This window comes from Aquila chrysaetos, chromosome 5 (assembly GCF_900496995.4).
Source record: "Aquila chrysaetos chrysaetos chromosome 5, bAquChr1.4, whole genome shotgun sequence".
Classification (NCBI taxonomy): Eukaryota; Metazoa; Chordata; class Aves; order Accipitriformes; family Accipitridae; genus Aquila; species Aquila chrysaetos.
Window position 1 is genome coordinate 1,260,188 of NC_044008.1, and position 14,343 is coordinate 1,274,530.

General features: G+C 49.5%; 1 protein-coding gene across 2 annotated transcripts in view; it reads right to left on the reverse strand.

The window, feature by feature from the left end:
• TNPO3 (transportin 3) overlaps positions 1-14,343 on the reverse strand; it is a 42,778-nt gene that overhangs the window by 7,103 nt on the left and 21,332 nt on the right. For both annotated transcript variants that reach the window (XM_030014715.2, XM_030014716.2), the window contains 8 exons: positions 12,204-12,347; positions 9,267-9,442; positions 5,801-5,939; positions 3,968-4,114; positions 3,187-3,294; positions 2,700-2,791; positions 1,226-1,365; positions 947-1,138 (listed from right to left, as the gene is read on the reverse strand). In XM_030014715.2, the coding sequence (XP_029870575.1) occupies positions 947-1,138; positions 1,226-1,365; positions 2,700-2,791; positions 3,187-3,294; positions 3,968-4,114; positions 5,801-5,939; positions 9,267-9,442; positions 12,204-12,347 (1,138 nt within the window). The remainder of the gene's footprint in view (positions 1-946; positions 1,139-1,225; positions 1,366-2,699; positions 2,792-3,186; positions 3,295-3,967; positions 4,115-5,800; positions 5,940-9,266; positions 9,443-12,203; positions 12,348-14,343) is intronic.

Sequence of the window (14,343 nt, forward strand, 5' to 3'; positions counted from 1 at the left end):
GCAGCAACACGAGGTCTGAAAAAGCTTCTTTTGACCCACAGCTAAGGCATTTCAGGGCTCCCACAAAAATGAAATACGACGACAAACGCTTGAGCCGCTCCCCACTGCCACATCACAGCATCCCACTCAAAGGCAGGAGGAGCACAACCACCCCGCGTCGGAGGTGCCAGCAGACCACAGGGCTGGGGCTGATGACAACACCAGGAGGAAAAAATTCTCCCCGGCTCACGTATTCATTGCGTTGTTTTAAAGAAGGAAGAGAAAATACTTTGCGGCAAAGAGGAGCAGCTCAGAAGCACGGCTAATGCTGCTTGCATCAATACATGAGTACAAACAAGTGAAAAACCATGAGTTTTGTCTCTTTAGTCACACATCCTGACAGTACAAGCTCCAGAGCTGCTCCATTTTTAAAGGTTTTGGAAGGACTCGAATCCATCGGGAATCTTTGAGACCAGACACCAGTCCTGCACACCCACGAAACCAGCCGTGGTTGAAGAGCCACACAATGCCCAACAGCCAAAGGCCTGGTGAGAAGCAAATGCTCTGACTGCTGGCTGGAGTTGAAAAACTACATTCTTGTGCCCAAACTGTCTCTAAAATGACAAATACTTGCAATTTTCCAGCCTGTGCGTACAGCAGCCGACTTCCAAGTGTTCGGATATAGCAGTAACCCATTGCTAGCTTGGCATGCAAGCATTTCAAAGGTTTTTTTCCCGCATTTCAAGTTCAGAGCAGGGATGGAGATAGCTTATAAACCCAGAAAGGATCTCTTTCTACCTCCTGCCCCAAGCGAGCTCTTCAGAAGACTCTAAATGTAGACACATGGAGTGCCTCGGGGCAAACCGAGACACTCTTGTCTAAGAAAAACCATGTGAAAATGGAGTTGCAGCATCTGCAGTTGAGTGACAACCCCCTCAAAAAACACCATCAGCTTTTCCATACGCACCCTTTAGGAGCCCCACAGCAGCCTCCGGAGAGAGCGTGAAGGAGTCGAGGGAACGGGCTATCTCCAGCAGCCCGTTAAAGTGCTGAGCCATGTGGTCCCGGCATACCGAGCAGATATTGTGGATGGCCTTGGCCGCCGCCGAGGCCAGCCGCCTGTCGCACAGACCCTTCATCAAATAACCCAGCACGGGATCTGCGGAGGAGAAAGCCGGGGTGAGGAGGGGTCCCGGAGACCAGGCTCGTCGCAGGGCAGAGGGGTGGCGTGGCAGGAGGGACTCACCCAGGAACTGCGGGTTTCTGTCCACCACCTCGCTCATCTCTCCCACCAGCTCGATGCTGGTGTAGCGGACAGCGGTGTGCACCGTCTCGGGGAGGCGAACCACCCCCTCCAGCACCTCCACCAGGGTCGGGTTGTTCTCCCTGCAGGGAAAAGGCAGCTGGGTTAGCTCCAAGGTGGCTCCCGGATCGTTTCCACAGAGTAGCTGGTTTTATTGAACCCGATCGACTCCCATGTCACTCAGTATCAGCCCGGCAAACCCTGCTGCCGTGGTGTGCTGGATATCTGGGATGTGGGCTAGTGGGGGGCTCGGGCTGTTGGAGCTGGGTTCCAGACGCACAGCAGCCTCCAGCTTTACCAAACAGAGCAGAAGAAACTAAATACCTCCAGTAAGAGTGCTTGTGGCACAAGAACAAGGCTAATTAATCCTCTGGGGACTGCAGAAAGCCAGAGGAGCCTGTTCCCAGTGTGGGAGGGTGCTACAGGGGGAGTCCCGGGCTCCCTGCAGCCCATGTCAGTGGCAGGGCTCTGGCTCGCCTGGCACTGTCTGCCCTCTCACGGCAAGAGCAGAGCTGAGCTCAGTGGAGCCACGGGGCGAGCAAAAACCTTGTGGGACATGCTGGTGGGAAGTGAAGTCCCCTGTGCTCCAGCAGTGCAAGGCCACGCAAGGCTCACGCTCTCAGAAACAAAGGAGAAAAAAAAAATTGAAGATAAAACCGAGCGCGAATAGCCTTGACATAGATAACGGGAGCCAGTGAGCGTATAGCAATCGTGGTGACTCCCCCAGCCTCCCAAGGAAGGCAGAAACGGTGCTCCCAGCCCGGTGAAGGCCAGGCAGGCTGTCCCACTGCATCAGCATGGCTGTCAACACGCAGGAGGACTCACTGCACTCTCGCCGCCCTGGACATTAGCTGTTGACCCTTCCACTACAACAAACCAGGGACAAGAGGCGCTTCCAGAAAGTGATTTAACCTTCCCTAAAGATACCGGGGAAAACTCTACCTGGAGGTAGAAGGATCTGGATGCAGAAGGATCCCAAACAACCAGCCTAGGCAAAACCGCTTTGCTTTCAGGAGATAAACTAAGGGGAAACAAAACCTTAACCTATTTCACCAAGGCTGAACTCAGGTGTGTGGCATTAAAGTCCCCAGGCAGGCAGAGAGTAGAACTGAGAAGGTCCAACTGCTTCATGCAGTCCCAGCTCTGTCCTGGACCTGTATTCCTGGCCAGAAAGTGGAGATCTCTATCCTCGGGCTACAGGACTGCTGCATCAGCAAGGGGTACTGCACTGCTGCAGTACAAACCATGTACGCTGAGGACTATCTGAAATAAGTGTGGTTTTAAAACATCTGCTGCCTGGGAAAGCATGTTCCTAGCAGGATCCTTGGGATATTCGCGGTATCTCTGCAAAATTCACTTGGAGGCAACATCTGACCCCACAGCCCTTACAGACAAGAGCGGGATGGTCAACACTCACTGGTCAACGCTCTTAGCTATGGAGGCCATGATGAAGAGGACAGCTTCCGTCACCTCCCAGGGTGGATTCCCATCCTTCAGAGTCGCATAAAGCTGCAGGAAAGAGAATCAGTCACAAAAGCAGCTACAAACACAGCTCAGGGGCATGTGGTCACAAATCCCACCCTGCGAGATTGCCACCTGCTCCTCACCTCCCACACACCTGAAATACCAGATTCCAGGCATGGACCTGCATAAACCCTCCTGTTCCAGAGACCACCCTGCTATTTTGGGACCACAGTAGCTTTCCCCAGCTAGTACCCCAAAGTGTGAGACCTCCTGCTTCTCCCAGAACAGTCCCCACCACCTACTTCAAGATACGGTTGCTTCCTTGTGCACCAGGAGACAATGTGCGTGACCTCCTCCCCACCCCAAAGGCCACCAGGGCTCGGCTACCTCCAGCACAGCGATGGATGCAAGTGTGCCTCAGGATGCTCCCGCAAACCCACCTGAGCAAAACACTCCACCGATCCCACCAAGAAGATCAGGTCTTTCACCAGGTCCGAGACCCGCATCCGGAACTCCCCAAAATCATCTGTCTCCTCTGGGACACCCTCCTAACAGAAGCGAGGGAGAGGAAAAGGATGAGAGCAGCTCAGAGAAATCCAGGTTCCCATTCACCCACAGCTAGGACAAGACAAGCAACTGGGTTTTAGAGAAGAGATCTGTCGTTCCTGCCCTCATCTCCCCAGATCAAGCCACTGAAGGGGATTTGAAGGAGAGCCATGCACAAAGGAAACGCTAACAGCCTGGCCACATGCTGTGTATTCCTGCTATGACACACAGATGAAGGGATGGAAATCAAGGGGATGAGGAGCCTAGGCAAAGATGGAAGAAGGATAAAGCATCCCAGACTTCCAGGAGAAAAATGATGGTACTGCGGCTAGCGAGCTGTGCAAGCTTTATTCCAACACCAAGGCCCCCAAGCAGGGGACAACGCAGCTCTCCACAGCTCTCAAAACGGGAACCACCTGGGGGTGGCGGGAGAGGGTCATCCCGCAGCAACTAGACGCCAGAAAGCTCTGTTAGAACAAGAACTGACTTAATGAAAAGAGGTTTAATACAGCAATTTTAATTACTCTCGATCCTCTCTCTGCAATTACTGCAACTGCAGAACTATTACCTGCCGAGTCCTATGGCTACGGAGAGCCATCGGCACGCAGCAGTGAGGACAGACACATCCTACCGCCCTGGCTGCCTCCAGAGGAAACAAAGCAAATGCAGCCTTACGTGGTCTGAATCAAGCTGGCAGTGTCTGGCCAGAGCGTGGAGAAGGCGCTGGATGTAGGCTTTGAAGATGCTGTGGATGACTGCATCGTCTGTCTTGTACAGGTGCTCCCCCAGCCTGTACCAGAAGTTAAATGAAATTTCTACCACCTGTTTAGAAAGAAAAATTCAGCATCTTGTTAGCAACAGAGCATTTTTTCTCTACCCTGCTGCTGCTGCCGACAGTGTGGTGAGGCACCACAGATTTCCATCGGTGCTGCTTTATCACACGATGAGGAAACGTGGACCGGTTCCCCCAGCTTTGCCAATCTCCTCTGCTGCTTGTCACTTAAAAAAGGATTTGAAACCCACTGAGTTAATCTGAAAACCTGTCACCAGCCCTCAGAAGTAAAGCCTTTTCTCTGCAAAATTAACATTGAAGCATAAGAACTGTCTCTTGCTTCAAAGCATGGACATCACCCCATTTCACATCAGTCAAATCTGCAAGCGATAAGTTTTTATCTCCCTGACCTGATTCATGCCCTCCCTCTGTCCTTGCTCACGCATCTGGAGATGTTTAATACCCAGCCTGCCCCAACAAGCTACGGGGCATTTTGCTGCTTTTAGGTACACTGTCATCACCAGAGAGCCACATCGGTGGAAGAGTTTGCCCACCTCATTGCCTGTGCCTGGACATTTAATGGTCTAACCATCCCGATGGCCAGCTCAGGGTGCATGCAGGCTTGGGCTAATGATGCGAGGGGGACAGCAACCCCAGATAGGAGCAAACATCTCCAAGAGAGCAGCTCAGGCTGGAAGGTGACGTTGCTCCAAAGTCTACAGCCTCTTAGTAAGTAGGGTTATTGCAGAAAAAACAAAAAGAGAGTGCAGATTTTTTTCAGGAGCAGCTGCAGAGCTTCAAGTCCTCCTAAGCATCGCTGGCACAGGACAAGGTCGTGCCCAAGGGAGACTGAGCTTAACAGAACTGGAAAGGGGACTAAAAGAGTCACTGAGTCCCAAGCAAGCACCAGAGACCTGATGAAGCACAGCTACTCCACAATCTCCACGGCAAACAAGTCCTCAAAGGTTGCATCGCAGCAGCCATCGTTTCTTAGCTAACTCGCCTGCTGGTTCTCAGGTCTGATGTACTTTCAGGGCTCTGAAAGCTTCTGGAAAACACAGTCCTGGAGAGGGCACTATCTCATTCCATACCCCGCTCCCATCCATCACTTCAAGGGCTGCATTCCTCCCCCAGTGGGACCTTAAACACGGAGGGAAGGAAGGGAGCACACCCCAGCAAATCCCAGCCGGCACCTCCCTGCTCCCCGTGTCAGATCTAGCAGGACAAACCCTCTGCAAAGGAACCTCCGTCTGCTGAACACAGACATGAGTCAGCCAAGGATCAGCTACTGGGATTCAACTAACAGTTTTGGAAGAATAAAAGGGGGGTTTAAGAGGAGACTGCAGCTTAAATACAATGTTCGGTACTTAAGGCAGGATGGTCAGGGAGCTGTGATGCAAAACAGCATTTAACTTACTTAGAGGGCAAAGTTACCATAAGCTACACTGCAATCCCCGCAAAGCTTAATTTAAGTTGAACACATGGAAAGAAAATAACAGAGGCTTTCATAGCTGTACTCGCAGTACTGCACATCCAGGATGCTGGGAAGGGGAAGCTAAGTCAGATTTCTGCATCACAAACGCAGAGCAGGCATTTCAGGGCCAGCAGCTCACAGGAACTGAAGCCTCCCAACCACGTGGCAACAGAAGAGAAAGATTTTTTCCACTGACTCAACTCTGGACAAGTGAGATGTGGCGATAGGGATGAGGAGAGGAACACTGGTAAACCTCACTCACCTCGTACTGTGGGTGACCTGCACAGATCAGCAGCAGCTCCAGCGTCCGCAGGTCACCCAGCCCTTGGCCTGGCGTACAAACGATTTTATCTAGGAACGTCTCGCACAGCTCGGTGAAAACACGGCAATAATTGAGCACCCTGGTGAAGAAAAAAAACAGGGCACAAGTCAGAAAGATCTTCCACACGGGACCAGATATCCCAGCACAGGAGACATTTGCTCTGTGCAGGTAAAGTGCCCTGGAGCCTTATCTTGGACCAAGAAATATCGACTTCTGCTTTAGCTTTCTGTCAGCAGTTGGGCAACACTTAAATAGGGGAACTTGGCTTTGTTCAGAAGTAGGTGAAAACACTGTGTTCCAATAAGCAAATCTTACGAAATTTTCATATTACCCAAAGCATCTGAGTAAACTTCTCCAAAATCACAGCATCGGGTGACAAGGCACAGGACGTCTGCTACAAAACAGCTGGAGTCTAATTCAGCACCCGGAAGGTGCCACGTTTCAGAAGACAAATACACAAACCTACTTTAAAAATAAACCCCGGATGTCCCATTGCCCCATTGTCCAGGGGACAGCGCTGCGTAAAAACACAGGCTGCTCTTAACACAAAAACAATTTAGTGGCCGAGTTGAACTACAAGCTTTACTCTGCTTTAAGATTGCAGAACCAGACAGAAGAGTGAACATCCTGGAGCCACAGCACGGTGTGATGGAGGAAGCATGGCATCAAACCAAGGATGACTCCTCCCCAATAAAACAACTTCAAATCGGGGATTTGGGGGAGAGGTCCAAGATAAGCCATTAGACCTGGGCTTTGGTTTTAGTATTCCTGTTCTGGAGAGGTTTAGGGAATCCAAAAACAACATGCATCCAGAGATGTGCTGCAAGCACACCCTAACGCCTGTCTTAAAGACAGAGGTGAGTCCTCCATGTGAGATGTTTTGGTTTGTTTTTTTTTTAATCCCAAAAGGCTTCACCCTTAACACAACCCACCAGCTCTGCAGCGTATCCCCAGGAGCAGATCAAATACAGCGAGATGTCGCCAGTGCCGTCAGCAGGGCCTTTATACAATACCCGGAAGCGTTTAGGGGAGACTACCTTCTCTGACAGAGACTGGAGAACAGTTGCTACTAATTATACCGTGCCCCAGCAATTCCTGAAGATGAAAGCTTTCACATTTTTCAGAAAGTCACAGACCGAAGAGATGCTATTGCAGAGTCAATCTTACCAAGCAGAGAGGATATTATAACAAACTTTTACATGCCTGACAACTGAAGACTAATTCTATTAGTGTTAAATGGAAGGATAAATAGGAACAGATGCTACTATAATTTTCAATTTCAAAAGGACTAACTTTGAGGAGTCACTACTCATTTCGCTTGTGGAAATCTCGTTTAACATGGCAGAGGCTTGGAATTTCCTTAAGTCAAAGGCACATACGTTATCTGGGCTTTGCGCTGAAACAAGGGGAGGGGGGTGCTTGTTGAGTTCTTGAGCCTAAGTCATCAGAAAAGCCTCCGCAGTGAGCCAAGTGCCTCCAAGCAGCTGAAGGGCTGCCAGGGAGGAGGACTGAAAAGCAGACAGCTGGATTTTGCAAGGCAAGATGAGCAGAGATCAAGCGACAATTGCCAGAAGCCAAACCAGTGCCAGACCCTGCCAAGGACGGTCACAAAAACAGCACAGGATTTTTCAGCTGTAATAAACAGCTGGTGGAATTGCTGCACACTGAAGACACTGGCACAATTAAAGATTTGTGGCATAGCTCTAACTATATGAATACACATCAGTTTTCAATACTGTGGCTGAACAGGAGACACAAAGGCAGGAGGAGTGAGGAGGCTGTTTAGATGCAAGAATCTGCTAACCTCCAGGGTGGAAGGAGTGGAGACTGGCTAACTGCCATCCCAGAAGTCAAAAATCGGACACTAGACATCTGTCCTACAGCTTCATTGCTGGTCTTGTGGTTTCCATCCATGGCAACACCTTGCACAGCCATAAAACACGCTCGTATTTGGCATTGGGGACACAGGGTCTGGCAAATATAGGCCAATTAATCTGCCCTCAGTAGCACGAGCAATTTCCTACATAGTTTTCCAAATACATGGAAGTTGGAGGGAAATGGGCTAAACGCAACAGGGGTTTACCAAAAATAGACTGGACCCATCTAATTCTTATCAGTAATGTTTTAAAATAGGATAAGTGGAGCGGAGCAGATCATGGTGTGACACAGAAGCTGGTTAAACTGGATAAAGCACAGTTGAGGGCAGGGATGAACAGTTGGCTAGCGGGGTGGTTAGCAGGCTGGGCTGAAGAGGAAATACCAGTTTGGTACTAGGGAGGCTCCAGATCACTCTCGCAACTGATCTTGTCTAAGTTCATTAGCGACAGCCACATAAAGAAGGAAGAGCAAGCACTAATGGTGCACGCAGTATCTGTGCAGAAGAAGAATGAAAACCATCTAAATTTGAGCAGGAAAACTTGTCCACTTCTGACAACTTGTGGATGGACTCAGTCACAGGATGACCAAAACACTGATACCACGAGGTGACGAGAAAGGCAAGAGATGCCAGGCAAGGCGTTGCCTGCACACAGGGATGCCACAATGCCAACACACAGGAGCAAGATCCCTCCTGGAGCAGCACGTACCTCTCAGGCCCTTCTGCTCAAGGAAGTTAAATTCAGAACAGGAGCACTAAAGATCACCCAGGGAAAAGAAAGTCGTCTCGGGACTGAAAGAGCTGGGCCTGTTTATGCAAACTCAAGGCTGGCTGCTTCCTACCTACAAATGCATCTGGGAATAAGCACCAGCTGGGGAGCTATTCAAGTTAAGACAATGTTGGCAAAAGAGAATAGGCATGAACTGGCCTAGAATCAACCGAGGCTGAAGATCAGAGGGTTTCCAATCAGAGCAGCAACGTCTCGTAGCAGCCAACATGCAGGAAGCTCTGGTTTCAACATGCTTGATCAAGGTATGATGGCTACAGTTTCTTGTAAGTCAAGAATGAGGGGCTGTTGACCCAGCCGGCACATCCAGTCCTCTTTCCATTGTTAACAGCTGAGCCAGGTATGGACATTTGTGGAGAGGAGGCAGTAGGAGAAGCAGGTCGCTTCTAAACTCTATTTTAAGGCTGGCAACACATCAGCTGCACCTCAGAATACTTCCCTTGCGCTTTGCCCACTGCAAGGAAGACCAAGCATCCCAGCAAGCCGAGTCTGGTGACAGTCTAACTCTCTGCCAAAGCCTGAGCTGAGCGCACACGCCTGGAACACAAATCGGTGCACCAAGGGCAAGGAAGTCATTTGCTCACTTGTCTTCATTCAACAAATACTTATTTGCATAAGAGACTTCAGTGCGCGGCACGCAAACACCGTGGATTCCAAAAATAACCGCAGACAGACACCGTGACAGTTAATTACTGTACCTCTCCTTCCTTTCCGGGCACAGCCGCGGCTGCAAGTTCACTTACTTGTCTAGGTCCTCACGTGCTACAGCCATGTGATAGGCACTCTCAAGAGTGAGGACGCCTTGGAAAAGCTGCAAGGCCAGGGGAAGGTTCGTCTCCACGTTCTCAATGGCGTAGAGGGCTGAGCACACGCAATCTGAAGCAGCTTCATGGAGGTTTGATGATGTCTTGTCTTGTTGCTGCAATAAACAAGAAGCAGAAGAGCCCAGTGATTATATGTGAAATGAGATGGTAATGGAAAAACTAGTCTTTTGTTGTTCCTGAAAAACTTTGTAGAGCTTCTGCATAGCCACAGCTCCCATTAACTCACTCCTACCCTGCAAAGCCTATGCTGCTTTACCACCGCGGACACTTGAAGTCAAAACTGGTCCAATGGGACCCCACCGAGTCTTCCCTGGGAGAGGCAAACACAGGAGGAAAAATGCCAACCGAAATCCACAGCAGTTCAGAAGGAAAGAAAATGTTGTGCTACTCGTTACCCTGGCCAGGTCATAGAATCATAGAGTATCTCAAGTTGGAAGGGACCCATAAGGATCATCAAGTCCTCAGTGAAGAAGGAGACAAGGTTTCTCACAAGCACGTGTGAAATATTTATCATTGCGAGGGTCTGAGGGTGAACAAGTGGATTTCAGGCCCCGCCTGGTAGAGGTTTATAGCGATTGTGCAAGGCTGATTTAACAGGCGCTTTAATGGCTCCCGTGGAGCCCCGAGCAATTAAGGAGGGAGACAAGACTGGCATACTAAGAAGGAGGAGAGAGCAAACAGCGAAGCCCAGAGAGGAAACAAAGGAGCAGTAACTCTGTGCGTGCCTCTGTCCTTTCACATGAGATCTCAACGCATTTGGAAAACAATTCACGGTCCCACGTGAAGCTGGAAGGGGAGGAAGGAAAAATGCCTGATTTAAAAGCAACATTAACACAATAAAAAGGCTGGTGAGCCAAATGCCCTGTCCTGGGGGAGAGGGATTTCTGCTGCAGCACTGCTTGGGAGCTGGGTCCCTGCATGAATATTGTCTGTTCCTTTTCCCACTGAATGGGAGCCCTCATCTGCATTTGTCATTAATTGAATCTGCACCATGGAATAGATGCAAATGAGGGATCCTGTTTAACAACGAGCAGAGGAATAGACAATTCCTGCGCTGGGTCACAGCTCCAGGCAGTGCCACAGCAGAAACCTCTGTCCTCCGGGAATTCCTCCTTCCTGGTTGTTCAGTTCCTTGCCCTCCCTGTCACAGCGATGCGGGACTCTCCTAACCTCCCCGTTTCACTGGCCTCTTCAGCTCTCCTGCATTCAGATAGGACAAAAAACCCCAACAACCCCAAACACCTTCAGTAGTTAATTTTCCAAGGTGAAAATGTCAGAAAAGGAATAAAGTAGTATTTTATAGAAAACCTGGAAAGAAAACAAAACAAACAAACCAAAAAAACCCTGATTTTAGTATTAAACAAATGCAGTTTCTTCAACAACAGACAACAGCCAAAACTAACCAATGATCAAACCCATGAGGATGGCAAACTTACTTCAACAATGCACTGAACAAATGTGTTTTGCTCAGAGCCCCATAAAACAATTTGGTTTGGAGCAAGGACCAAGCACAGTGTGTTTCAGACCAAAACTCCCTCTCTCTTAAAGTCTAAGTATGCTCAAAAGTACAGCTGGCACCTACTTTGGCAGCAGTGGCAACCCACGGTAATGGCTAGAAATGGTCATTTCTCAGATGTTCAATCTTCTATTCTGCTCTGAATGGTTTGCAACCACCACAGAAAAATGGAACCTGGCTCCCGCTTGAGATAGACAAGATATCTGCTTAATATAGGCTCCAAAATTGATAATTAGTACAGTAGGATTAAGGAGAACAGATATAAATAGAAGATTAAATAGTCTTTGAACTTTTTTCTTGATGTACTGTCTGCCAGTGAACGTAGTAACGAGTTTATGGAGATGAAAGGATCATTCATGGTGATGTAGCAGGAAGGTTCCTGTGACCCAACACCTCTGTGTCTGTGGCAGCTCTGCCTCAGCCCGACACGCCGCAGCGAGCAGCGACCTCCGCTCTCCCCCATCGCCATCCGCCCGGCCAGCTCCGCAGGAACAGCCCCCATTCCATTCCCAAGTGGTGCGGGGAGAAGGTGCATCACGGGCACCACTTAACAGGAAAGCTCTCGTGGGGATAGCTGAGCCAGGTGGCTGAGAAGGGCTTCAGTAAAACCAGGCAAGGGCAGCTGCTCAGGAGAGATTTCAGTCTTTCATGCCTGCCCAAGAACAGGGAAAGATTCTCGCCTCTGAGCACATATTCTCTGGGTCAAAATAGAAGATGGGGAGGAAAGAATAATCCTGAAGGAGCTGCAGAGTATCTTTCCTCCATGCAAATAGCCAAACACACATGTGCTTTTTTGTTTGCATCTGAAAGCTCTGCCAATACTTTCTGTCCATTAGCCTTGTCCCCACATCACAAATCCTGAACTAAGGACCAAGCACACAGGCAGAGGAAACCCTGAAGTGTACTTCTGTTTTCACCCTTGAGAGATTGGCCAATATTAGGTGTTACTTATGTGCTGTCTTCTAAGCTTCCCAGGGCTAACAGGAGGCAGGGAAGATGTATGGAAACTCACAGCGGCAGCCAGAAGAGGACTCTTGCTGTGCGCTGCTGCTCTCCGACTGTCCTCCAAGGTGGACAACCGGTACAAAAGGAAGATCATCATTTCAGGCAGCGCAGATCTGTTACTGTGCACAGAGAACTTGCACTTCCCTGCCTGCTAGCAGAGAGGGACAGCCCGCTCTACGGAGCTGATCAAGGTAAAGAGGGAATCAGAGGGTTCCTGCTCAAGACAGGAGGGATGAAATTCACCTTCCACACCTCAGTCACTCTTGGATTTAAAAATGACACCATCCTGGTACCCAAGGCCCACCACCACCTCATTTCCCAACAGAAATACTCACCAGCACCTCGAAGAGGAGTGACAGTAACTTGCTGTTTGCCATGAAGGTGCTGTCCAGGACACCCAGGTTGAACCAGCTCCCCAGGCACCGGAAGATTTTGATGAGCATCTTCTCATCATTGCCTGCTTTCTCCACACACGTCATCTACAGCAGGACAAGGAAGAACTGCTTAGGACCCCAGCTCCAACAGGTAATTTCACAAGCAAAATAATAAATAACTTTTGGAAAGCCATCCTGGAGTCTCTACAATTAGCATCAAGAACCCCACCCATGACACCTAGCAAGATACAGGGGGCCTGGGACAGTCAGCAGTGATCCCTCCAAAAGGCAGGCACAACTTTCAGCAATCAAACAGTAGTGTTGTACCTACATGGAAGCAGCACTCTGACCAAAGACACCTGAGGATGCCCACACCAGCAGAGAAGACTTTTACATCTGCCTAGGGTGACCATGTCCCCACGCTGCTTCTGTAATCGGGAACACGACAGTTCTGCAAACATCCTCTCAACAGCACGTGGACTTTGAGCATCCTCTCAAACTCCACACGAAGCCCATTCGAGAAAGCAGAGTGCTTCCAACATCCCCATCCCCAAGTGAAGTAGCCCTGGACTTGGTGAGATGTAGGGGCAGAGCCAAAAACCTCTCAGTCAACTTCAGCTGCTGTTACAGAAGCGAGAAAAGCAGTTGGAGTGTTTTCATTCATTCCCAGCACATCAGTTTTCTGCAGAATCCTGTCTCAGACTGGTGGAGCAGAGACATGAGTTTCATACGTGATAAATCCCTAAACTCGCTCAAATCTCAATTTCATATTCCCCACCACAAAACAACCGCTGTCAAAGAGAATATCGGTCCTGAGGGTCAAACCTACCCCAAAGGCCAACCTGAGGACAGCCCAAACACACCATCGCAGTGTCATTCCAGTGATGGTCAACACTCCTGCTCCACAACAGCACCTAACAGCAACCCTTACCAAAACCTAACACCAGAGGAAGCGCTGACCTTGCCAGGCTGGGAGGGAAAGGAAGAATAAGTGGACAGGTAGGACCTGGAGAAGCATCCCAGACTCCCTTCTCCCCAGAAGAGAGACTAGACTGGCCAAGCAATCCTGCACATGACAGCTTCCAGAGATCCTTGCTTGACAGTTCAATCCTGAAGGCAGAATGTCGTACTTCATCACAGTCCCTGTACAATTTTTTAAAACCCCATTTTGTAACTCAAGAAAGTAAATTTAGAATTTAACTCCTACGCAGAAAATTTAAGTTTGCTCTTCAGGCAGGTGGTTGAAATGCTTGTGCTGGGATTTACCATGAAAGCTCCAGGCAGATGCAGAAGAAGTCTGAACAGAGAGTCTTACGACAGGGCTATGACCCTTGGCGATCCAACACCGGGGCCTCGCGCTGTCTCCAGTAAGGCTGCGAGCAGCCAGAGCGAGGTGATGTTGCCTGTCTCACCGATGTGACAGCCAGACTTCTCTGAGACCTCCTAGGAAGAATGCTGAGGGCTGGAGACAGCTCGGAGGGATGATACGGTGCAGGGATTCGAGGAAGGTGAAAAAAGTTTTAGAAGTAAGTGAGGACTTGTTCAAAGACAGCTAAGCCTATGGAAAAAGTGGAACTGGGCTCCCCTAATGGCTGTGGTGGTAATGGCATGGACCTCTGCTGGGATGAATACAGCGTAAGGCGGGGAAGAGAGTCTTCTCAAGCAAGACCTGAGCTGCTATTGAGCAGAGGACACAGCTCAGCTCTGTGTGCTGATACATCCTGGATCATCATGATGCCCCTTCCTTCGCAGTTACTGGAGTAACTCCAGAGAATGAATCCTCCTTCCCAGGCTTCTATGGGGAAAGACAAAACCAGACATTGCGCAAAGACAAAACATCCACCAGAAGTGTCTGCCACGCTCATATCTCTATTCCAGATACCCTCTGTGGCTGTCTTAACCACAGACACACAAAAAGCAGTGTAGAAACAGAACAGGGACCTTTTGCAAAGGTTTCAGATGCAAACTTAAACTCAACCCTCCTTACCACTACTCCACCCTTTTCTCCAAATTAAACAAAGGAAAACTGCTGGGGCTTGAGTTTGTGTCGGGTCCCATCAGAGAAGGGGATTCAGAGAGGGAAGGGATATTGGGGAGGGAC